Source organism: Rhinatrema bivittatum, chromosome 1 (assembly GCF_901001135.1).
Source record: "Rhinatrema bivittatum chromosome 1, aRhiBiv1.1, whole genome shotgun sequence".
Classification (NCBI taxonomy): Eukaryota; Metazoa; Chordata; class Amphibia; order Gymnophiona; family Rhinatrematidae; genus Rhinatrema; species Rhinatrema bivittatum.
Genome location: NC_042615.1, coordinates 227,591,842 through 227,616,025, shown reverse-complemented (window position 1 = coordinate 227,616,025; position 24,184 = coordinate 227,591,842). Strand labels below are relative to the sequence as shown.

General features: G+C 43.4%; 1 protein-coding gene across 2 annotated transcripts in view; it reads right to left on the bottom strand.

The window, feature by feature from the left end:
• Positions 1-413: 413 nt before the first annotated feature.
• The window catches only part of LOC115085928 (signal peptide, CUB and EGF-like domain-containing protein 3), a 68,745-nt gene continuing 44,974 nt past the window's right edge, over positions 414-24,184 (bottom strand). The window contains exons 7-9 of one of the 2 annotated variants that reach the window (XM_029592476.1): positions 22,907-23,019; positions 14,495-14,651; positions 414-834 (exon numbers count right to left, since the gene is read on the bottom strand). In XM_029592476.1, the coding sequence (XP_029448336.1) occupies positions 680-834; positions 14,495-14,651; positions 22,907-23,019 (425 nt within the window). In that variant the 3' untranslated portion in view covers positions 414-679. The remainder of the gene's footprint in view (positions 835-14,494; positions 14,652-22,906; positions 23,020-24,184) is intronic. The other variant, XM_029592485.1, reaches the window with a different exon arrangement.

Below are 24,184 nucleotides of genomic sequence, written 5' to 3'. Positions count from 1 at the left end.
CCTGCTATTAATTAAGTTGACTTAGAAAATAGCCACTGCTATTACTAGCAACAGTAACATGGAATAGACTTAGTTTTTGGGTACTTGCCAGGTTTTTATGGCCTGGATTGGCCACTGTTGGAAACAGGATGCTGGGCTTGATGGACCCTTGGTCTGAACCAGAATGGCATGTTCTTATGTTTGTTATATGCTTACTAATAAACATATTTGAACAAAAAAAAAAATTGCCATGTCTCTGGGTGCGTGCCAAAAGTTACTCTCCCTATGTATACTGTAAATCTTGTTCAGTTCTGAATAAATGTCTTCCTCCCATACCACCATTAAAAATGCTTCTCTTGATTAGTACATATATATTTACATAAATTTTTTTTAAACAATATGTATTAAATCACAGCATTAAACCAGTTTCAAACCACTGTACAAGATCTTTTATTTTTGTTTTATTAATATTAAGTCAATTATACATTACATTTCTTAGTTCATCAATTTAAATAACTTTGATACCCATATGTACAAAAAAATTACACACAAATTAACTTAGCTTTCTGATTCATGTGTGGACAGCTTCATAATATTTATGGCAAATATTCTGCAAAATCTGTGCTATATACAGGAAATTAAAGGCAAATGTGTAGGTCCATTATTGCATAGTTACATGAACTTATCGACTTTCAAAAGACTACCATCCTGTGTATACAGGTTCAGCATCACAGTGAGTCCCATATTCTTTGCGTGGCGATTTTTGTTCGGACAGCAGTGGCGAGTGTGCTGAAAGTATTCTGCCACATCGTTGCTTTTGTTTGAGAAATAATATGGTTATAACAAGTACTCCAACTGCAAATAGAAAACCAGAATGAATGAGATATATTTAATACAACAAAAATGTTTTCACTTTTGTTTTTTCCCTTTTAAATATTAGAGGGGCTGATTTAAAAAAAAAAAAAAAAAAAGCAGAGTTACTAAATTTAGGCACTAAAAGCAGAGTTACTAAATTTAGGCACTTAAGTACCTGACTCATTAAGGGTTTTTCTCATAGACACAAAATGGGAGAAAACCCTTGGGGTAGATTTTAAAACCTGCATGTGCACGCGTCTATGTGCACTCACTACCCGGCGTGCACACATGGACATGCGATTTTATAACATGAGTGCACCTTGCGCACACCGAGCCCACACTGAGCCACACTGTGTTCCCCTGTTCCCTCCCAGGCCGTTCCGAAATCAGAGTGGCCTTGGTGGGAACTTACCTTCCCCCCAGCCCTAAGCTACACCCCCCCCCCCCCAAAACATTGTCCTACCCTGTTGTGCCTGCCAGTGTGCGATCCCCTGGCACAGCAGCAAATGGCTGCTGTGTCGAGAGCCTCTGGCCCCACCCCCCCCCCCCTTTTTTGAAAGCCCCAGGACTTAGACATGTCCCTGGGCTTTATGCGCATCGCCAGGCCTTTTTAAAATAGGCCCGGTGCGCGTAAGTCCTCCGGATTTACCCATGAATTGTTTTGAAAATCCGGCCCTCTATGAATTTGGCCCTATGTTAGATGCCTATTTTCAGCCAAAAATACATAAACTTAGGGGCATAAAAATTAGACTTCTAAATTTAGTACTGCTAGTATTTGCCTAGATTTAGTCCCCTAGTTCTAAAAATCAATGCTAAGCTCCTAACTTTGCTTCTCACACTAATTCCACCCCGTAGCCACCCACTTTTTAGGATCGTATAGGTAGGAGCTTAATGAATCTAGGAATCTAAATTTAGGAACTCAGCCCTAGTAAATTTTCAAACTTACACAGAAACATAGCAGATGACAGCAGAAAAAAAGACCAATCAGCCCATCCAGTCTGCCCAGTTATTCTTACCCACACTGCTGAAAGCTTCTGGTTTGTGTGAATGAAATGTAAATATTGGTATTTATTTTTTCAGCTCATTAGAATAGTATAAATCTGCGGTGTTCTTTTGTAGACACTTTCACTGGGTAATTTTTTAGGTTAAATCACCTCTAGGTCACTGTCATATCTCCATTTCACCAATTCATTTTTGTATCCCATCTTTCTGTGCAAACGGTCAAAATGGGTTCCAACAAATCTAATATAAATATAACTGATACATTATAATAAAATAATAGAAGTAAATAACCAATAATTACTAAACCCAACCTATAAAACTGAATACATAATTACCCAACTGACTGAATTCAATAGTAAATACAACTGCAGAGAGGTACCCTGGAAGGATCATTTGGTGTTAAGATTCTCAGCTACTTTTAAGATTATGGGGGACGTGGTAGATAAGGGTGATAAACATAAGACGTATGAGGGAAAAGATAGAGAAAATATAGATTGGTTCAATAGATCAACTGGTAGAGGAATGGAACCATGAAATAAAGCAGGACTTAGATGAAGTGGCTCCATTGAAAATTTCTCAGGGTGGTTTACTTCCTTGGTTTCTATCTGAACTTGCTACAAACAAGAGGAAGGTACTGCACGAAAAGCAGCATTGGAGGAAGAATTAAGGTTATGTGGGAAGACAGAGCAAAGCAGAAAGAACTTTTCATATCATGGTCAATAGCGCAAAAAGGGGTTATTTCTCAAAGGTTATTAATTTGGCAAGACTGTGAAGAAAGGTTTCTTAGAAGCAAATAAATTGTTTGGTACTTCCAGAGAGTTTATACTGATGCCCTCTAGTGAAGATTGGGCAGGTTTCTTTGAGGAAAAGATTCAGGATAAACTGGTAGAATTAGGGGCAGATTTTCAAAAGGCCCAGCAATGCGCGTAAGTCCCGGGACTTGCAAAAGGGGGCGGGGAGGGTTGGTCCGGGGGGTGGGGCGGCACTGGGTCAGAGGCTCCCGGCACAGCGGCTGAAGTAAGTTTTAAAACAAAAAAAAAGAAAAAGGTAGGGAGGAAAGGGCGGGGGAGGTAAGGAAGTTCCCTCCGAGGCCACTCCAATTTCAGAGCGGCCTGGGAGGGAACGGGGGAAGGCAGCGTGGCTCGGCGCATGAAAGGTGCACAATTGTGCACCCCCTTGCGCGTGCCGACCCCCGATTTTCTAACATGCGCGCGCATGTTATAAAATTGCGTGTCTACGTGTGTGCGCCGGATAGCGCACATGGACGCGCTATTTTAAAATCTACCCCTTAGAGCACAGGAAGGAGAGCATGGTACTGACACAGACTGACTGACCTAGACACGGAGAGAGATTCTGACACTGACTGACCCAGACAAGGCTTTTGGTTGAATTTCAACCTTTCAATGTTCCAGAGATGAAGGCCAAGCTAGCTAAAACCAGGCCAACAAGCTATATTTCAGATCCCTCTCCCTCTAGATTGATTAAGCAGTTTGTTACAGTGGTTTATGTAATAATGTTTCACCATGGAAAGGCTTTGTTTCTAAATATAGAAACAAATTTTATATTTAGACCTACCTTGAAAAAATCTGGACTGGATCCTTTAACCATAGGCAAGTGTTAAACTTGCCTTTTTGGCGACAATCATTGAGAGGTCGGTATTTGCACAAATCTCATCTTTTTGGAAGAGACAGAAGGCCTGGACAAATAGCAGTCTGGGTTTCACAGAAGTTGTAGCACAGAATCAGTTCTGGTATCTGTCTCAGAAACAGTCTTTCGGAGGAAGTGACGTCATCATAGAGATGGCAGCTTGAAACGAGGGCTCCTCCTGATGCCGGGTGCCTTTCTTCAACCTCCGCATAATCAGCTCCCCGAATATCGAGATTTGCAGCGAAACCGATCCTGGGTGTGAGGCAGATGCCGTTGCCCAAGAAACCTGTGGATTTTAAACAGTTTTCATTCCGTAAGCAGCACAAACCCCACAAGCTTGCTTCTCCCAAGATGGCGGCCGCGAGCGCAGCCACCGATGCGGGGCCCGAATCAGAAGAGGACCGCATGCTGCTAGGTCAGGAGGAGGCGGCGATCCCGACTAGAGCAGAATTTCGCTCATGGTTCTGTGAACTGCGGAGCGATATGAAAAATGATAAAAGGGACATAATGTCTGCTATACAGGATATGAAGGAAGAAATGGGGGACATAGGGAGAAGATTAGAAGAAATGGAAAATCAAGTAGAATTCCATGAGGAGGACCTAAAATCCCTGGGCTCAGCTATGAAGGGGCTGCAACATAATTATGATGATCTGAACCTTAAAATAGAAGACCTAGAAAATAGGTCAAGGTGAAATAATTTACGCTTCCGTGGGATTCTGGAATCTAAGGATAAAGAGGACTGTACCGACATCATTCAACAAATATGTGCCTCACTGTTAACTGCGAATATGCCGGCTGAAACAGGGCAGGAACCAGTGAGACTCGATAGGGCGCATAGAGCGCTGGGATCACGATTGCAATCTCAAGGGAGAGACATTGTCGTGTGTTTTCACAATTTCCTGGACAAAGAGAAGATTTTCAATCTGGCGCGGAAACACAAGGACCTACAATGGAATGGCGCACAGGTTAGCATCTATGCTGATCTGGCTGCCAGCACGCTCCGTAAAAGACAGGAATTGCGACCTATTACAGCCCTTTTGTGGCGGGACGAGATCCAATACAGATGGCTGTATCCATTTGGCCTCCAATTTACCAAGGCGGGGATTACACATCGCATTCGAAATATGGCGGAAGCGGCCAAAACCCTGGCGGACGCGGGGTATCCGGATCATGATATCAAAAATTCGACACCAAAGCCGGAGGTGCGGAAACCGGACAGGCCGCGATAGCAGCGAGTATCCCGAGGCGACCGTAGGCTCACTAGAAATTCACCGAGCCCAGTCGAGACCATGGACAATACATGACTGAGCGGCTGCAAGCCTTTTGATTATTCTCCTTTTTTCACTGACACACGGACTTGAGCTGGTGTGGTGAGATTGCTAAGTTTCATTAATGTGAGAAATTCCCTTTGTTTCGGGGTTATGTTCTAATGTTGTTTTTCAGGTTCAGACTTCATGGGTTGTTCTGAGTATTTACATCTGTTATGAGCGGAGGAGGGGGGGTGCTTGGCATGGGACACGAGGTGAGCCCAAGTTGATTTCCTCCCATGCACAATATCCGATTACCCTACAGGGCTATCGGTCTGAAGGGGTGGGGGGAGGGGGAAGGGACGAGAAGTGGGGAGTGGGATCTCCCAACTATGGACCTCATATTTCTGGTATATTTTTTCTTGCGGTTATGGTACCGATTACATGTATACAGGGGTGTATCCCAACATGGACTACGAGTGCAAAGGGTGGCCACTAGACGATGCCCTCTAATCTTGGGGGTTGGTGGATGTCAGCGGCAGCTGATAAGGTCTCCGGAGTTGACTGATTTATTATTATGGCAGATATTAAGATAGTATCCTTGAATGTCAAGGGACTAAATTCGCCTCAAAAGAGGAAAGCTTTGCTCCAGGAGCTGGACAGACAGAATGCTACTATTGCCCTCATCCAGGAATCTCATCTGAAAAGTAGTCATTTTAAATATATGAGATCTGCCCAGTACCCTATACAGTATTGGGCCGGGGTAGCTAAGGACTCCAAATATGCAGGGGTGGGGATATTGTTTCGGAGGGACTTAGTATTTGCTGAGGTTCACTGTGAGCGAGCTTCAGACGGCAGATACATTGTTGTTGTTATTGATGTGGGTGGGTATAAATACAGCGTGGCTTTCGTATATGCCCCTAACCAAGAACAAGCATTATTTTTTAAGGATCTTAATGTACTCTTGAAAAGCGTGGTGGTGGGACCACTCATAATGGGAGGGGATTTCAACATCACCCTTAATCCTTCGTTGGATAATTCTAGGGGAATGGCGGGGGCTTCCAAACATGGCCGGATAGCTTTGAAACAGTTAATAGGGGATTTTAATGTAGTAGATGTATGGCGAGCCAGATACCCCAAATCTAGGAATTTTAGCTATTATTCGCGGCCCCATAACACCTATTCGTGTATTGACATGATTTTGGTGGATAAAGGAATTCTAAATAATGTTCTTACTACAGATATAGATCCCATTACATGGTCCGATCATGGCCCCATTTGGGTTAAAATGGATCTTCAATTTTTTGACAGAGGGCAATTATACTGGAAACTTAATGACTCACTCCTTGATGACAAAGATTTTGTACAAAAACTGGAGTCAGTCATTACCAATTATCTGTTTGACAATGACAATGGGGAAACACCCCAAAGTATGGTCTGGGCGGGTCTTAAGGCAGTGGTAAGAGGTCATTTGATTTCGAGAGCTGCCTTCCTTAAAAAGAGTCGCAGACGTGAGAGGGATAATGTGATGGCTCGGGTCAAAAGGGCTGAGCTGTTGCATAAACAACATCCAACGCGGGAACACTGGAGAGCTTTGGTGGCAGGGAGGGAGAAGCTGGCTAACTTAGATGCCCACACAATAGCTTTTCAATTAGAGCTTCTCAAGCAAAAATTTTTTGAAGGAGGAGATAAGGCTGGGAAGCTTTTAGCGCAGAAGTTGAGAAAGCGTCAATCCCAAAACAATATCTCTAAAATTAAGGATGCCCAAGGGCGCCTTTTAACGACCAGTAAAGATATAAGACAGAGATTTATTGATTTTTATACCACATTATACAGCAGGGAAGGGTCTATTGAAGATGATAATATCGATCAATTTCTTCAGAGCTTAGCTATACCTGGATTATCCAATCTGGATAAGGAAATCACTACATTTGAGGTGACGCAGGCTATCCAACAACTGAAATTAGGGAAATCACCTGGCCTGGATGGCTATATAGCCAAATTTTATAAAACCTTTCGTACTTGATTGGTAGGCCCGCTTACTAAAATGTTTAATGCTTTGAGAAATGGAGATGTGATTCCTGCGGATACCAACACTGCGGGTATCACTATATTGGTGAAGCCGGGAAAGGATCCCTCTGTATGCGGATCGTACCGCCCCATCTCTCTGATTAACTTAGATCTGAAGATCTTGGCAAAAATACTAGCGGATAGATTAAAGGGGGTGGTAGGGGAGCTGGTGCATCCAGATCAGTCCGGTTTTATACCGGGGCGTATGGCTTCCGATAACGTCAGGAAGGCTGTGGATTTTATGTGGTGGGCTCGACAGCAGGATATTCCAGCGTTACTGCTGACTATCGACGCGGAAAAGGCGTTTGACCTAGTACATTGGTCATATTTATTTAAGATTCTAGAACGAATGCAGGTCGGGCCACTATATCGCCAATGGATTGCGAAGCTGTACAATTCCCCTAGGGCTCGTTTAAAAGTAAATGGGACTCGTTCCCAGTACAACGGGGGACGCGTCAGGGCTGTCCGCTATCCCCCTTGCTTTTTGCCTTGTTTTTAGAGCCGTTGGCTATTGCAATTCGGAATAATCCTAATATACATGGCATATACATTGCGGGGGTCTCCTCAAAAATGGCATTGTTTGCCGATGACATTCTGTTCACTATCACTGACCCCACGACCTCGTTGCCTGAAATTACTGTGGGGGTTAGGAGTTTGGCTTTTCTGGCTGCTGGCAAACCACGTCAGAGAAAAAACTCCATTGCCACATCTAACTGTCTTTTCCTTGGGCCTACGCTTAGTGCAGAGAAAATGTCATGCTCCGACCGTAGTAAGCCTTAGCAAATGAACAGCCTTCCTGTCACCAGCTAACAGGAAACCAGTCTGCAGTAAACATATCTAGTGCAAGCTTTTGCAACCCCCAGAACAGCTCATGACCTACTTGCCTTTCACACCTAGATAGTTCAGTACAACTGCCTCATGACCAGCTAATGACCTCCCCCCTCCCTGCCTGCAGACTGACCGCTTGCACCTACTGCCCACTTGCGCCTACTTAGTAAAAGGTCAGCACAAACATTTATGGTGGGAAACATTGTAGCAGGAAAATGTGACGTATGTATCATATGCAACGCTATGAGATCATTTTACAATAAAAGAGCAGGCTTCCCAGAAGCCGAGAGCACGCTTCACCATGAATCCTGCCTGATGTGTCTTTATCACTGCTACAGAAATTACTACTGAAATCTCGCGATTTAGCCCAGTCTCCGGTTTCGCATTAATTGGGATAAATCCGAGGTTCTCAATCTCACTGTACCCTCTGAACAAGCCGGTCAATTACGAACAGCATATGCATTCAAATGGCCCAATAATAAGATTAAATATCTGGGAATCTACTTGGGTAAATTAGAGGAGCTCTTTATTCTAAATTATACCACCCTGTTAAGTAACATCTACAAGGACATGGAAGAATGGGACAGATATCATATTTCCTGGCTAGGCCGAATAGCAGTGGTGAAAATGAACCTTTTACCCCGTATATTATATCTTTTTCAAACTTTACCACTCCTGATTCCAAAAAGGCAAATCGCAAAGTGGCAAGTCCGTTTGCAGAAATATATATGGCAGGGGCGACACCCTAGGGTATCTAGGGCCACATTGTATAGGTCCAAGGGGCAGGGGGGTTTGGGGGTTCCCAATTTATCATGGTATTATGCCTCGGCTCAGCTTCGAGGTATTTTGGAATGGCATAAGACTCCCATAATTAAGACTTGGGTGAAATTGGAACAAGCAATGGTGGGGACTATGCCATTAGTGGCTCTGCCTTGGCAACCTGCTAGTACATGGCTTCCTTTCAATTTGCAACCCCTTCCTCTGCAGACCACTTTGGTTGTCTGGGATAAGTGGAGGAAGCTTCTGATAGGTGGCAAGCGCTACTCCATATTATCACATCTTTTTTCTAACCTTAACTTTCGACCGGGGTTAGGGACACGGGCCTTTACAATGTGGAAAAATAAGAACATACTAAATATACTCCACATCTGGGGATCACAGAAGGTGCTATCTTTCTCGGACTTATGCAGTAGATATGATCTTCCCCAAAGTGAATCTTTCCATTACTTGCAAATTAGACATTTTTTGGCTACCTCAGAGATCCAGGTTGACCTGCGGGCCGGGGCTACCTATTTTGAAGGACTTTGTAGGGGAGCCAACAAAGTACAAAGAGCAGTCTCTAGGCTGTATGGGTTTTTCAATTCCGATATGACACATAAACCCCATTTTGTACAATCTTGGGAAACTGATCTAGGAACGACAGGAGACTTGGATGATTGGAAAGCCATTTATTCATGCATGGGTAGAGGGTTGATAGCTTCACACTTAACAGAAAATTGTTACAAGTTGTTATACAGGTGGCATAGAAGCCCATCACACTTACACAAAATATATCCATCTAGGTCTGCTAATTGCTGGAAGGGGTGTCAGCAGGTCGGTACCTATCTACACATGTGGTGGCACTGTCCTTTGATCCAACAATTGTGGACAGGGGTTCAGGGCTGGATAAAGGAAATGTGTCCAGATTATCAAACTCTATCTGTTGGTCGAAGTCTACTTTATGTTACGGACGACTTGCAACCCATCTCTCCCAGAGGCCTGGATTACTATATTCTAGTGGCAGCTCGATGTGTGGTTGCTAGACATTGGGGGACCATACAAGTTCCTGCATTAAAAGAGGTGCAGGGCAAAGTCTCCATGATATACAAGCTTAGCAAAATTACTGCCTGTAAAAATAAATCCCTAATCTCCTTTCAAAAACGTTGGCAACCATATATACTGTGGCAAGCTAAGACACAATATTAAGGAACAGATGTTTGATACACAACCTTTTATATTTAGATTCGAGGTACCGTAGTCATGAGGTCTATATTGGGAGGGGTGGGGGAGGGGGTAGAGGGGGGTTGGGGGCAAGAAGAAAATGGAGGGAAAAAGGAAATCAGAGTGTACTGTATATGTAGTGTACACGGACTGATATGCTTGTAACCATTATGATATCATTTGTAAGTTGATACACCTTCTGTGTACAGATGAAGCAGTTGAAAGTTGTAATGTTGTTGTTTTTGCAATTCACTCTAAATAAAAATTTTTCAATGTAAAAAAAAGAAACAGTCTTTCATTACCTGGAGAGGGGAGATGCGTGTCCATTTGTGCTGTTAGATCTTTCATAGGCATTTGATTTGGTGAACCACGGCTAAAGAGACTGAAAAGCTGAGCTTGGACGGTAAAGTTACCGACTGGATTTTTTTCTTTGGTGGTAGAGAGATGCCAGTAAGTGTTTGTGAATGGCACATTGTGCAATGTGCTCATCTGTGCCACAAAGAACATCATCATCCTTCCTGCTTTTTAATATATTCTTGAAGCCTTTGAAAGACATCGAAGAGATAGCCTTTATAGGCCATATATATATATGCCAATGACACTCTGTTAATTGTGCTCCTGGGAGAGGATGTAGATGGAACTGTAATTTATCTTAGCATGTGTTTAGCAGAGATTGCTTGTTAGCTGCAGTCCAACAAATTGAAATTTAACGTTGCAAAAACTGATCTTGAGGCTAGGTTTGTCAGGGTTACAAAACGTATCAATTCAACCATTAGTGGAGGGAGTGACATGTGCCCTTTCGTCCACAGTTAAGAGTTTGGGAGTATTATTGAATGGGAGACTGGATTTAGTGTCATTTATGGCAGCCAAAGTGAGGCAGGCTTTTTTGAAGCTGTGACTGGTCCATCAGTTATGACTTTTTCTTGATAACTGTGCTTTTAAGAATGGTGGTACTATCCCTTGCAATTTCCCGACTGGATTACGGTACTGCCCAGCTTTTGGGCTTACCTGCCAAGCTGATTTACAAATGCCAAAGAGTACAAAACATGGTAGCCAATTTCATCTTTGGGAAATCTTGTAGAGTGCAAACGATTTCTACCTTGCTTGTCTTCGGCGCTTCCCGGTTTCGTCCTGGGCGGTCTCCAGCTGCGGGGGGAGAGGGCAAATACCTTCACCGCCGTGCTTGAGGGTGCACCCGCTGCCTCTCAGCCGCGCCCGAGGATCGGGGCTAGGTCCTCGCCACGATTCGGCCACCGGACCAAGGCTTACCTCAGAGGGACCACGGAAATCACCTCAGGAATCTCAACTGAGGGAAGGACCAGAGGGTATCACCGCAGGAGAGCGGGGCTCGTCTTCAGGTAGATTTCTCCTGTAAAATTTGGTTTTCTTCTTTGAATTTGGTTCTAATGCTGTGAGAGCGTGCAGATAGTCCCTAACTGATATGGAGATGGAAAATACTGAAGAGCTGCACTTCCTGCAGGGGTATCTGTACTAGGCGCTGACGTCAGATTGAAATCTGATCTGTCTCCAACTGCTAGCAGGAGTACACTATACCCATTGGTCCTGAGTCCATCTGCTACACGCTAGGAAAAGACTTTTATACATCAGTCAGCTGAAATTTTACCTTTAGGGCAAGATAGACTTAAATTCAATGTTTTTCTGATTCTTTAACAATTAAATTAAACACTCAGTGCCTTGCCCTGCCTGCCTGGTTTGTCCCAGCATTTCCACCCCCTTGAGCTGCAGCATCTAACACTACACAGGGAGAAACACACCACTACCTGGGCCGTAAGCAAATGCTTCCCCCACAAAAAGATTCCACCCTTGAGAGACAGAGTAAAGTGATGGGAGAAGTGCTAGCCAGAACAGCCCTGAAGAATAAATAAGTTTGTGGGTCTTGGGTTACCATAGGGATCTGTAGCAGTCCAGCTTGTTGTTTACCCAGTAGATGGTGTATTAGTGTTCTAGGGCCTGGTGTAATGTTTGCCTTGCTGCCTTTTCATAGGTAAGGTTGCTGTTTGAATCCTGAGAGTTACTGCTGTTACGGTATGGTATGATATGACAAGGTTTTAGGTGCTTTATTTTTGGGGGTTGGTTACTTCACAGAGTGTTTGGCAGTGGAGTGAGTTTATTTTGCTGTTTCTGAAGTGACACCAGAATTTGAATATATTGTTTTTGCATATTGGGTTGTAATAAAACTGTCCTAGTTCTGTTCTGCACCAGTTGCAAATCTTAAGTTCTTATGATTATTGCTGTTTAACTGTAGTTATGATATTCTCTGCACTTTTGGAAAGAGAATTCATAAAATAATACATTGCTATTTGTTTTGTTACATGATTGGATCTGATGTTTTTGTTAAGTGTTCTTTGTTTACTTTTTTTCATGATACTGTGTATTTATAAACTGCAATAAATATAAAATAAATTTTTAATTTTATTATTTCAAGCACTTACCACTATTAAAAAGAAGCGGGGGGGCGGGCCTGCGAAAGCCGGCAGCAATCGCACCTCTGCGGCGTGATCGCTGCCGTCTTTCACAACCAATAGCGCCATCATAAAAGGTGGTGCTATTGGGCGCGAAACGGGCAGCGAAAAGGCTCCTTACCTTTTCACTATCCACGCTGTCTTCGCGGCGTCCGCCCTGATTACTCTTCTTCCGGGGCAGAAGCCGCCCCAACTCCGCCCCTTTTTAGCTATCGCACGTGAAAAGGGACTTTTCGCGTGCGCTAGCTTTAAAAAATGACCCCCTTAGATTGTAAGCCCTCTGGGGATAGGGAAGTACCTACAGTACCTGAACGTAATCCACTTTGAAGCGCTGAAAAAAGCATGAAAAGTGGAATATAAATATAAATAAATAAATAAGGACAGAGCAGAGAAGAGCTCCTGTGCTTTCTATTCCAGCCCCTTCCCCCCCTACTCCTGTCTTCTGCAAAAGCCAAGGAGAGGTGGCAGGGAAGGGCTAAAGAAGGGGCAGCAGCTTTCTGTGCTCCTGGGACTCTGCTGACTGCCAAGAGAGGGGGTTGAGGGGAGTTACCCTGCAGAACCAGGCACACGAGTTGTGCTGATTGAGAGGGAGCATGCTGAGGCAGCACATGCTCCCTTCTCAACCAGTGCATTTTGGATTTAAAATGTATTAATTGAATTTACATTCGTATCTGGCTTTTTTTTTTTTTTTAAGTACAATTTATATCATTTTTTTTTAATTGGCAGCAACATTTCAGTAATATATTTTCAGAAATGTAATGCTATTTCTTACCAATTCTATCTAAACAGGTTTAGAAGGTACGCACCCCCTACCATCTCCACAGCAGCAGTACTGCATAAACAAGGGCTGTGCCTAAAAAGATTTTTTTATAATTTTTTTTTCCCCCAGTAGTTCCTCCTTTCTCCTTCCAGCTGGTACCATGAACCTCCTCCCCGTTTTAATAGACTCACCCTTCCACTGCTCGTAGTCTGGTAATTGCCCTGACAGTCCTGAGATCAAAACCCTGTATCATGGGCTCTAAATCCAGCAACCAGAGGTTGCCCTTAATCATCATGACGTCTTCCCCCACCCCCCGCATCCCAGGGGCTATGAATGTGGCCTCCGCAGCATCCTCAGCTGATCTGAGAAATGAACTGGGAGCAATCCAAAAGCCAGTGCACAGAACCGAACTGCCACTAAGCCCTATAAATATCTTAATTTTGATGTACTTTTGATGCACGTCATTATCCCATATCCAGGTCGACAACAGTTTAAGGTATGGTACAGTGATAACAGTAGTAAACCTTTTTTTTTTTTTTTTTGCTAACTACAGCTGTGTGTAGCATCCATGTTACCCAGCAATCCTTCACCCTTCTCCAATGGGTTTTTAATCGCCCATCTCCTGGTCTAACCGTTTTCCAATACACACACTCACAGATACTTTATAACAATGATCCTCCTCATAAAATGGGCTCCCAAATGTTGTGGAATAATTTACTATTTCCTGATAGCCTATGTTTCCTATTTATCCCAAACACCCCCCCCCCCCCCCACCCCAGGCACCACTAAGACCAACCTCGCCACAGGGGGATCATTCTCTTCTCTTCTTTCCACCTTTTGGTGCAAACACCAAAGTAAGATGGACCAACTTCATTTGTGAGCTTGTGATTTTCTTTTAAAGTTTTTTTTATCCATTGGATGTTAGCTTTTTATTTATTCTTATGATGTAGTGTGTATGCAGGTGGTGCTATATAAACGTTATATGAAATTATTCAGCAAGGCAATGCTATTAGTATGGCTGCCAAACAAGCCATTGCTCTGCCCATGCTGCCTTATCTTCTCTACCCACCATTAAAGGATGTCTGAATGTCCCACCCCCCTCCCCAGGGCCGGCGGGCCCATTAGGCGAATGAGGCAGGGGCCTAGGGAACGAGGGGCAGCGGCAGCGAGAGCCAGTGACCCGTCCGTCTCACCCGACCCAGTGCTTTTCTCAGCCATGCGGTCACCTGGTCCCCGTCCCGTCCGCCCCCCACGGCAGCTCCCTCAGGCCGGACCCCGGCTCGTGCCGCCTCCTGCCATCTTGCTCCGGCTTTCTCCGCGTGAAGGAGTGGGAGAGAGAGTGCTTGAGCCCCCCGGCGGGGCGGGTGCAAGGCAGAAGATGGCTAGGGTGCCTAATACCCTTGCACCGGCCCTGCCCCCGCCCCTACTGACTAAGGTCTAGTGTCACTTTGCACTTCATCCTAATGTCCATAACTGCTCCCTATTTCAACTGGCTGGGATAATAAGGTCTCTCTAGGGAACAGGCAAGGATCCCCTCCAGCCTGCATTATTGTACCCACATGCTGTCTTATTTAGATATATTTATCCAGTGCTGCATGCACCCCCAGTGCTATTTATAAAATAAAGGTTTCAGAAAACTCACTTAAGGAAGATAATACCAAAAGAACAATGGTTAGTGGTGCAAATTCACAGGCATCTCCGGCTTTACGAAAAAAGGTTTCCATGCAATACCGTGGCTCAGTGCTACCAGCAGGACAGAATGCATCTTGGGGACATTCTACTGGGTTCAAATCAGGGCCCTAAGGAAGAAGAAATATGAGAGGCTGTTTTCTGTAATATGTTTTAAAATGTATTGGGGTTAATAATTTATTTTTTTTTAATCTGGCAACAAACCATCTGAATTGTCTTGCAGTTACATAGTACCACTTTCTAATAGAAAGACAAAGAGACAAACTATAATTGTTACAAACTATCATAACTTTAAAGAAGCAGGCCTATCCAAATACACCCCAGGGAATTGTGTGTACATAAGAACATAAGAACTTGCCATATTGGGTCAGACCAAGGGTCCATCAAGCTCAGCATCCTGTTTCCAACAATGGCCAATCCAGGCTACAAGTACCTGGAAAGTACCCAAAAACTAAGTATACCTCACGCCTACTGATGCTAGTAATAGCAGTGGCTATTTTCTAGGTCAACTTGATTAATATCAGGTAATGGACTTCTCCTCCAAGAATTTATCCAAACCTTTTTTAAACCCAGCTACATTAACTGCACTAACCACATCCTCTGGCAACAAATTCCAGAGTTTAATTGTGCATTGAGTGAAAAAGAATTTTCTCTGATTAGTTTTAAATGTGCTACATGCTAACTTCAAGGCATGCCCCCCAATCCTTCTATTATCCGAAAGAATAAATAACCAATTCACATTTACCCATTCTAGACCTCTCATGGTTTTAAAGACCTCTATCATATCCCCCCTCAGCAGTCTCTTCTCCAAGCTGAACAGCCCTAAGCTCATAGGTGAGCAGTTCCATTCCCTTTATCATTTTGGTCGCCCTTCTCTGACCCTTCTCAATCGCAACTATATCTTACTTGAGATGCGGCAACCAGAACTGTACACAGAACTCAAGGTGTGGTCTCACCATGAAGCAATACAGAGGCATTATGATATCCACCATTTTATTTGCCATTACCTTCCTAATAATTCCTAATATTGTTTGCTTTTTTGACTGCCACAGCACACTGAGCTGACAATTTCAATGTATTATCCATGATGATGCCTACATCTCTTTCCTGGGTGGTAGCTTCTAATATAGAACCTAACATAATGTAACTACAGAATGGGTTATTTTTCCCTATATGTATCAACTTGCATTTACCCACATTAAATGTCATCTGCCATTTGGATGCCCAATTTTCCAGTCTCGCAAGGTCCTACTGAAATTTATCACAATCTTGTGATTTAACTACTCTGAATAATTTTATATCTTCTCCAGTTCTGATTACCTCACTTGTCTTATTCCTTTCCAGATCATTTATAAATATATTGAAAAGTATGGGTCTTAGTACAGATCCTTGAGGCACTGTTTACCCTTTTCCACTGAGAAAATTGTCCATTTAATTCTACTCTCTGTTTCCTGTCTTTACCAGTTTGTAATCCATGAAAGGACATCGCCATGACTTTTTACTTTTCTTAAAAGTCTCTCATGAAAACTTTGTCAAATGCCTTTGAAAATCCAAATACACTACATCTAACACTTCACCTTTATTAACCTCTTCAAAAAAATGAAGCAGATTTGTGAGGCAAGACTTGCTTTGAGTAAAGTATATGAATACTTTTGCCATAAGTTATTAGTACTCTATACCCTGCTGTAAATAAGTTGTAATGTATAACCTGCTTTAAACAATCACTCCTCTGCAGTCTTCCTGCTGTAAATTTATCCTGCTGTAAATAACTTCTCCACATTTATGGTTACTCTTCTCTATCTTCTCAGCTGCTATCCCTTCCGCCTCATTCTTTCCCCCTCACTTCCTGCCCCTTTTCTCACCTGCTCCCTCACCCACTCCCTGTTTTTTGTAATTTCCTCCTTTCACAAGTTTTATTGTAAACTGGCGTGATGTGCCCTACGAACACCGGTATATTAAAAGCTGTTAAAAGCTATGTTGACCTTTTGCCATTAAATCATGTCTTTCTATATGTTCTGTGATTTTGATCTTTAGATCATTTTACACTATTTTTCCTGGCACTGAAGCTGGGATAACTTGTCTGTAGTTTTCCGGATCACCCCTGGAGCCCTTTTTAAATATTGGGGTTAATTTAGCCACCCTCCAGTCTTCAAGTACAATGGATGATTTTAATGATAGGTTACAAATTTTGAGTTCCTTCAGAACCCTGGAGTGTATATCATCCGGTCCAGGTGATTTACTATGATCTGGTTCAGTTCATCTGAATCATTACCCATGAAAACCTTCTGTGGAACGGGTATCTCCCCAACATCCTCTTCAGTAAACACCGAAGCAAAAAAATTGTTTAATCTTTCCTTGATGGCCTTATCTTCTCTAAGTGCCCCTTTAACCCTTGATCATCTAATGGTCCAACTGACTTTCTCACTGGCTTTCTGCTTCGGATTTATTTTTTTAAAGTTTTTGCTGTGAGTTTTTGCCTCTACGGCCAACTTCTTTTCAAATTCTCTCTTAGCCTGTCTTAATCCGCTGACCGGCGGGCAGATTTTTTTTTTTTAATTTTTGGTTCCTCTGACTTAATATCGCTAGGGTAGCTGGTGGACATGAGGACCACCTGGTAACTTACCTGCCTAATGCGAAGGAGGTGGACCTCACACATCACCTAGATAGGATTATAGACCGTGTTGGGGAGGAGCCGGCTGTCGTGGTACATGTGGGCACCAACGACATAGAAAAATGTGGGAGGGAGGTTCTGGAAGCCAAATTTAGGATTTTAGGTAGAAAGCTGAAATCCAGAACCTCTCTGAAATGCTCCCTGTTCCATGTGCAGGCCCCCAGAGGCAGGCAGAACTAGAGATGTGCTTCGTTGTTCGCCCGAAGTAGGAAATTGCCCGAAATTTCCTACTTCGTTTTTTTTTCGGAGGCCCGAAACCCGAAAAGAATTTTCCCCGACTTTCGGGGAAATTTTGTTTTTCGGGTTTGCCTGGGGGAGGGGCACATTTTTTTTTTTATTATTAAAACCCACCCCAAACCACCCCATTTACCTTAACTATAATTCACTACCCCCCCATCCCGATCCCTCCCCAAGACTTACAAAGTAGATCCCTGGTGGTCCAGCGGGGTCCCGGGATCCATTTGCCCTCCTCCGTGCCCATGTTTCTGCAGCCGTGCTCTTTAAAATGGTGACTCGCAGCCTCTGAACTACCTTGTCACAGGGGCTACCGGCGCCATTGGTCAGCCCCTGTCACATGGCCATCGGCGCCATCTTGTGCTCCTGTCATGTGACTGGAGCTGACCAATGGCGCCGAAAGCCTCTGTGACATAGTATGGGCAAAGGCTATCGGCGCCATTTTGATTACTGGCAGCCGACAACGAAATGGCTCCCGGACCCCCGCTGGACCCCCAGAGATTATTGGCAAGCCTTGGGGGGGTCAGGAGCCCCCCTTCTGACCCCCCCAAAAGTTCTGATTTAGAACTGCAACTTAAGCAGACCGCCAGCGCTAAAATAAATCACCTAAGGGCCTCATTTTCCAATGCTAGCACACGCTTGCGCTAGCAGCGCAGTCTTGCGTTATTCAGCGCTTGCAATCTGGGGGCGGAGTCGGCCCCGAAAGAGGAGGAGTCGGGTCGTCACCGGGGCCGACTCTGCAAAGAAGGCGCAGACGGCGAAAAGGTAAGGAGCCTTTTTGCGTCCTATTTCGCACCCAATAGCACCACCTTTCACGGTGGCGCTACTGGGTGCGAAACTGGCAACGATCGCATCGCCCCCCAGTTTCGACCCCCCGCCCCCCCATTAGTGCGATGAGGCCCTTAGTGCAGGATGAGCTCAAAGCTTTAGAGGTGCATCAGATTGAAAAAGCTTTCTGATATGAGTGTCAAAAATGTTTTCAGTATGGTAATAAATCTGGCTTGGTTCTGGCAAAAATAAGCCCACCAAAGATGCAATCTGTAGACAAAAGATCTTCCTTCAAAAATTGGAAGAAGGATCCATCTGAAGAAAATAAGAAAAAGCATAAGCATTGGCAAGTTAAATGTAAAACATTAATAAGACAGGCGAAGAGAGAATTTGAAAAGAAGTTGGCCATAGAAGCAAAAAACTCAAACTTTTAAAAATATATCTGAAGCAGGAAGCCTGCAAGGGAGTCAGTTGGACCGTTAGATAATCAAGGAGCTAAAGGGGCACTTAGGAAAGATAAAGCCATTGCAGAAAGACTAAATAAATTCTTTGCTCAGTGTTTACTGAGGAGGATGTTGGGGAGATACTCTTGAAAACTGTCTCCAGAACAGGTGACGATTCAGATGTACTGACCAAAATCACAGGGAACCTGGAAGATGTAGTAGGCCAGATTGATAAACTGAAGAGTAGCAAATCACCTGCACCAGATGGTATTCACCCCAGAGTTCTGAAAGAATTAAAAAATGTAATTTCAGACCTATTACAAGTAATTTGTAACCTATCATTAAAATCATCCTTTGTTCTTGAAGACTGGAAGGTGGCCAATGTAACCCTAATATATAAAAAGGACTCCAGAGGTGATCCGGGAAACTATAGACCGGTGTGCCAGGAAAAATGATGGAAACTATTATAAAGAATAAAATCACAGAACATATAGACAGACAAGATTTAATGGGATATAACCAGTATAGATTTACACAAGGGAAGTCCTGCCTTACAAGTCTGCTACATTTTTTTGAAGGGATGAATAAACAGGTGGATAAAGGTGAAATGGTAGATGTGGTGTATTTGGATTTTCAGAAGGTGTTTGACAAAGTCCCTCATGAGAAGCTTTTATGAAAACTAAAAAGTCATGGGATAGGAGGCGATGTCCTTTTGTGGATTGCAAACTTTTTAAAAGACAGGAAACAGAGTAGGATTAAATGGTCTGTTTTCACAGTGAAAAAAGGTAAACAGTGGAGTGCATCAGGGATCTGTACTTGAACCGATGCTTTTTCATAAATTTATAAATGATCTGGATAGGGATATGACGAGTGAGGTGATCAAATTTGCAGATGACACAAATTTGCAGAGGACCTTGAGAGACTGGAAGATTGGACGTCCCTATGGCAGATGAAATTTAATGTGGACAAGTGCAAGGTGATGCATATAGAGAAAAATAACCCATGGCTGTAGTTACACGATGTCAGATTCCATATTAGGAGTTTCCATCCAAGAAAAGATCTGGGCATCATAGAATACATTACATTGAAATCATTGGCTCAGTGTGCTGTGGTGGCCAAAAAAGCAAACAGAATGTTAGGAATTATTAGGAAGGGAATGGCAAATAAAACAGGATATTATAATGCTTCTGTATCACTCCATGGTTAGAGCGCACCTTGAATACTGTGTACAATTCTGGTCGCTGCATCTAAAAAATATAGTTGCGCTGGAGAAAGTACAGAGTAGGGTAGCCAAAATGATAAAGAGCATGGAACATTCCCCTATGATGAAAGGCTAAAGAGGTTAGGGCTGTTCAGCCTGGAGAAGAGACTGCGGAGAGGGGATTTAATAGAGGTCTACAAAATCATGAAAGGCCTAGAATGGGTAAATGTGAAACGGTTATTTACTCTTTCGGATAATACAAGGACTAGGGGAGCATTCCATGAAGTTAGCAAGTAGAACATTTAAAACGAATCAAAAAATTCATTTTCACTCTATGCACAATTAAACTCTAGAATTCATTGCCGAAGATGTGATTAAGGTAGTTAGTGTAGCTGGGTTTAAAAAAGGTTTGGATACGTTCCTGGAGGAGACATCCATAAAATGCAATTAATCAACGTTGTGTGTGCCGGCCACGGCAGGCCTGCGGCCCGGCCTTCTCACCTTCTATTGCCAAATCCAGCGTCTAGTTCCACCTGTTGGGGTACTGTATCGATTATTCTAAATCTCAGATCTTGGGAGTGGGTCCCAAACATCTCTCTGCGTTTCTGACGTGATCTGATACATAAGACTAACCCTGATTGTATTTAGGGATCCATATTTCTGGGAACATCAGGGAGCTGTTCAAACCAAATTATGCTCCAGTTCTTCAGAAGCTTAAAGAGGATTTAAATAGGTGGAATGCTTTGCCGATAACTCTCCTTGGCTGGATGAACCCTTATAAAAATGTTCCTGCCAAAGTTCCTTTATCTCTGTCAGCCACTGCCTTGCTCTGTCTCACAACCATCCTTCGCTATTATTCATGAAAGTGTCTCTTATTTGGAGTCACAGTACCCCGCATTCGTATGACCACCTTGCAGCTCCCCAAAGATTGCAGAGAGCTGGAGTGACCTCTTTTTTTTTTTTTTTTTTTTTTAAACATATCTCATATCTCGATTAGTTAGTGTGTGGGATTGGATGGTTGTGGATTTGCATCACGGATGGAGTGATTTGGAGGGGGGGGTGTCAGACCTTTTGTCATAACCTGGTGGCTTTGCTATTTTATCCACCTGGAGTGAATAGTTTCAATAAAATTTGCAGTAACATTCCTTATTCTCCCATTCTATAAAAATTTGGAAAGTCTGACTGGGTATATTGAACCCTGCTTATTTTTCCCCCGTTACTTTTTCTCTGGACATGGAATTATGGTTCAGGGTGCGTCTTCATTTTTTGGGCCAGATTTGGAAGGGTACATCTTTTCACTCTTTTGAAGATCTGAAAGATCAGTTTAGGTTGTCAGCCCCTACGTGCTATTTATATTTACAGATTAGAAAGCTTACTGTTGGGAGGGATGGGGCAGAGGAGTCTCTTTGTAAGAGAAACCTTCTTGAAAGGTTTTTGACTCAACCACAACCAACCCATACGGGTATCAGCTGGATATATCACTTTTTGATGTGTTGATCTGGGGATTTTGATACACATTCAGAGTTAACAAGAGTGATGGAATCATGATCTTCACTTGAACTTGGATGAGGATAGTTGGTAACATATTTGTGGGGCAATTACTAAGATATCTATTTACAATAAAAGTCAAGAATTAATGTATAAGTTGCGCCATAGTTCATATAGATACCCGGTTTTCTTCTCTAAATTCAGTGCTTCCAGCCCTTTGTGCTGGCACAGCTGTGGGGTTATAGGTACACACCTCCAGAAGCAGTGGGAGTGCATAGAAGTGACTTGCTTTTGGTGGGAGGTTAGCAAAGTACTTAAAGTCATTACTGGGATTTCTCTGGATTTGTCCCCGGCACAGTGCTTATTAGGAATTGGGGGGGGGACACGACATCCTACTAGGCAAGGACACTAAAATATTTATTGGTCAGAGTTTACATGCTGTTAGAACTACTGTGGCTTTCTTTTGGAAAACCACCTCACGACTGTCTCACTGAAACAGCACTCCTGGATCCACTTATCAGCTCAAAGACAGGGCTGCTATGCATAATTTGATTCGAGGCTCCTACTGGACCTGGAAGAAGCTTCACCCTTGCGCTACTTCTCCTCCTCTCCTATAGACTAACTTGATTGCACAGATGTCTTTTTTGCCTGTAATGAGGAACACCATTTGAACTGGGTTTGGTCATTGTTTAAGAAAACACATGGAGGACAGACCATAGAAACAAGTTATAAACAGTTTTAAAAAAAATGACAAACTGTATTTTGCTCCTACAGAATTTGTGATGGCCACCCACCTCCCCCATCACTCGCCTACTGAGTCATCCACCCTCAATCCAGTGCAGTCCCAAGTCTCTGCCACCCTCCCAGTGGCACAGAAGACGGCAGAGTCATTCCAGCATCTTTTCTCACAGTTTCAGCTTCAGCAGTGGGAACCAAGCAGAGTCAGCAGCAAGTCCCGTGAGATAGATGGGGCATTGTTCAGTTCAAATTAGAACTGGAACCCTGTGCTAGGGGCTTTTTTTTTTTGTGTTGTAACAAACATTGATAAATTCCCAGAAAAAAATACAAACAACTGAAAGAATCTTACATACTTACTTGCATGGATTTATCATTCAACCTTCCAAAACAACTCCAGAAGAAGTATAATGCAAACATAAAATACAATTCATATCTCATCTTAACAACTAAATCAATTAAGACCAAACCATTTAACACAGTATTGGGAAAAACCTTTCCCCTTATATTTCTTTCTTCTCTAGCACTGCTATCCAAATCTTAGCATGATCTGCTACTAAAAATGTTTATTGATACCTCTGTGCTACCTCTTTTCACACACACCCCTGACATTGCTTGTATTTCCCCACTTTGACTAATGCACTCTGCGATGTACCAATATGAAAGACACAATAATAAAAACTATATGGTATTGAATTCATTTTGCCATTTCTCATTAGCAATATGGGTAGAGGGAATGACAATGAGGATGTAACCAATACAAAAAATGAGAGCTTGGGGGCGGGGGATTTTAAATAAGCTGCCAAGATGTAATATGAGACTTACAGGGCAGTAGTGGCCTTCCGGACATCTGTCACAGCTCGCTCCTCCCCATTTCATCTGATAATCTCCGGGACTGCAGATCCTGCATCTCTGATCACTGGGACCCTTGAACTTGCCTAAGTGCCAGGATAGATACACAAAGAGCAAGAATCTCTTCTTAGGAATGCTGTACGATAAATAAAAATTAAATAATCAGAAACAGCAAGAAAGTCTTGGACAGTTTAGTCCCCTTTCTCTGTTTGTTTAAATGAAAGCCATCAGAGGCCCCTGGAATCCGCCACAACACAGCTGCAACCTATCACCCGCACCTCCTCACCAAAGCCTACCCCTCAGATCAAAGCAACCGGGGCCGGTTGCAGTGGGGCGAGAGAGGATTGGCAGGGAAAGTGATTAAGAGTCTGAGACGGGGAAGGCCATTACAACTGTATACAGGGATAAGGGTGTGTGGCAGTGTGCAAGTGGCAGGCAGGCTGGCTTGGCAACTAACAGGTGCATGACTGAGGCTACCCGAGGGTGTGAGTCTGTGTCAGAGATGGAGGCTACCCTACGTGTGCAAGTTAAGATGGAAGCTGGCTGCGCAGGTCTGTGTTTGTGAGTAAGTAATATGGGCTGCATTCTGTGTGCAAATATTGCTGAGTCTCTCCTTCTATAGCACACGACAAGTGATAAATACCGAGTGCAACTCAAAACAGTTCCATTCTGTCACAGGAAGCTGTAGGCCTGACTTAGCAAAGATTTTCTCCTGCAAAAGAAAGAATGGAAGGACTTGGACTGGATTTAACTTTCTAAACCTGAGCTGCAGTCATGTACAGGAGGCCCTTCCCTGCTCTGGGAAGGCTTACAATCTATGACACCAACGGAACAGGTGTGAGGAGCAGAGCGCACACTTATACCCAGAGTTGTCCATACATTTTTTGCACACAAACTTCGCTTCCAATGCAGCAAGTAGTTCTAAGTATAAAAAAAATGTGCATGTAAAACTGTGCTTTGGTCAGTGCCCTTGTACGTAAATCGTAATGAAAACAATTAGCTATTAATCCCACCCACCATGCAGAGAGATGTATAAACTAAATGCGTATTTTCTTAGTGCTGGAAACTTTACATCTGGTCTGAGATGGAGTAAAGTGTTAGCCTATGGGCAGAAGCTGCATTCTGCTGCCGGGACCTGTAGTCAGCATTTGTGTGCACAAAGCATGGTTTCTGCATATACAACAGGAGGGCAGCTTTTATTCTGGCCCCACCGGGCTCTTTTCCCGTGCCTCTGCTAGAGGCCGGATTTAC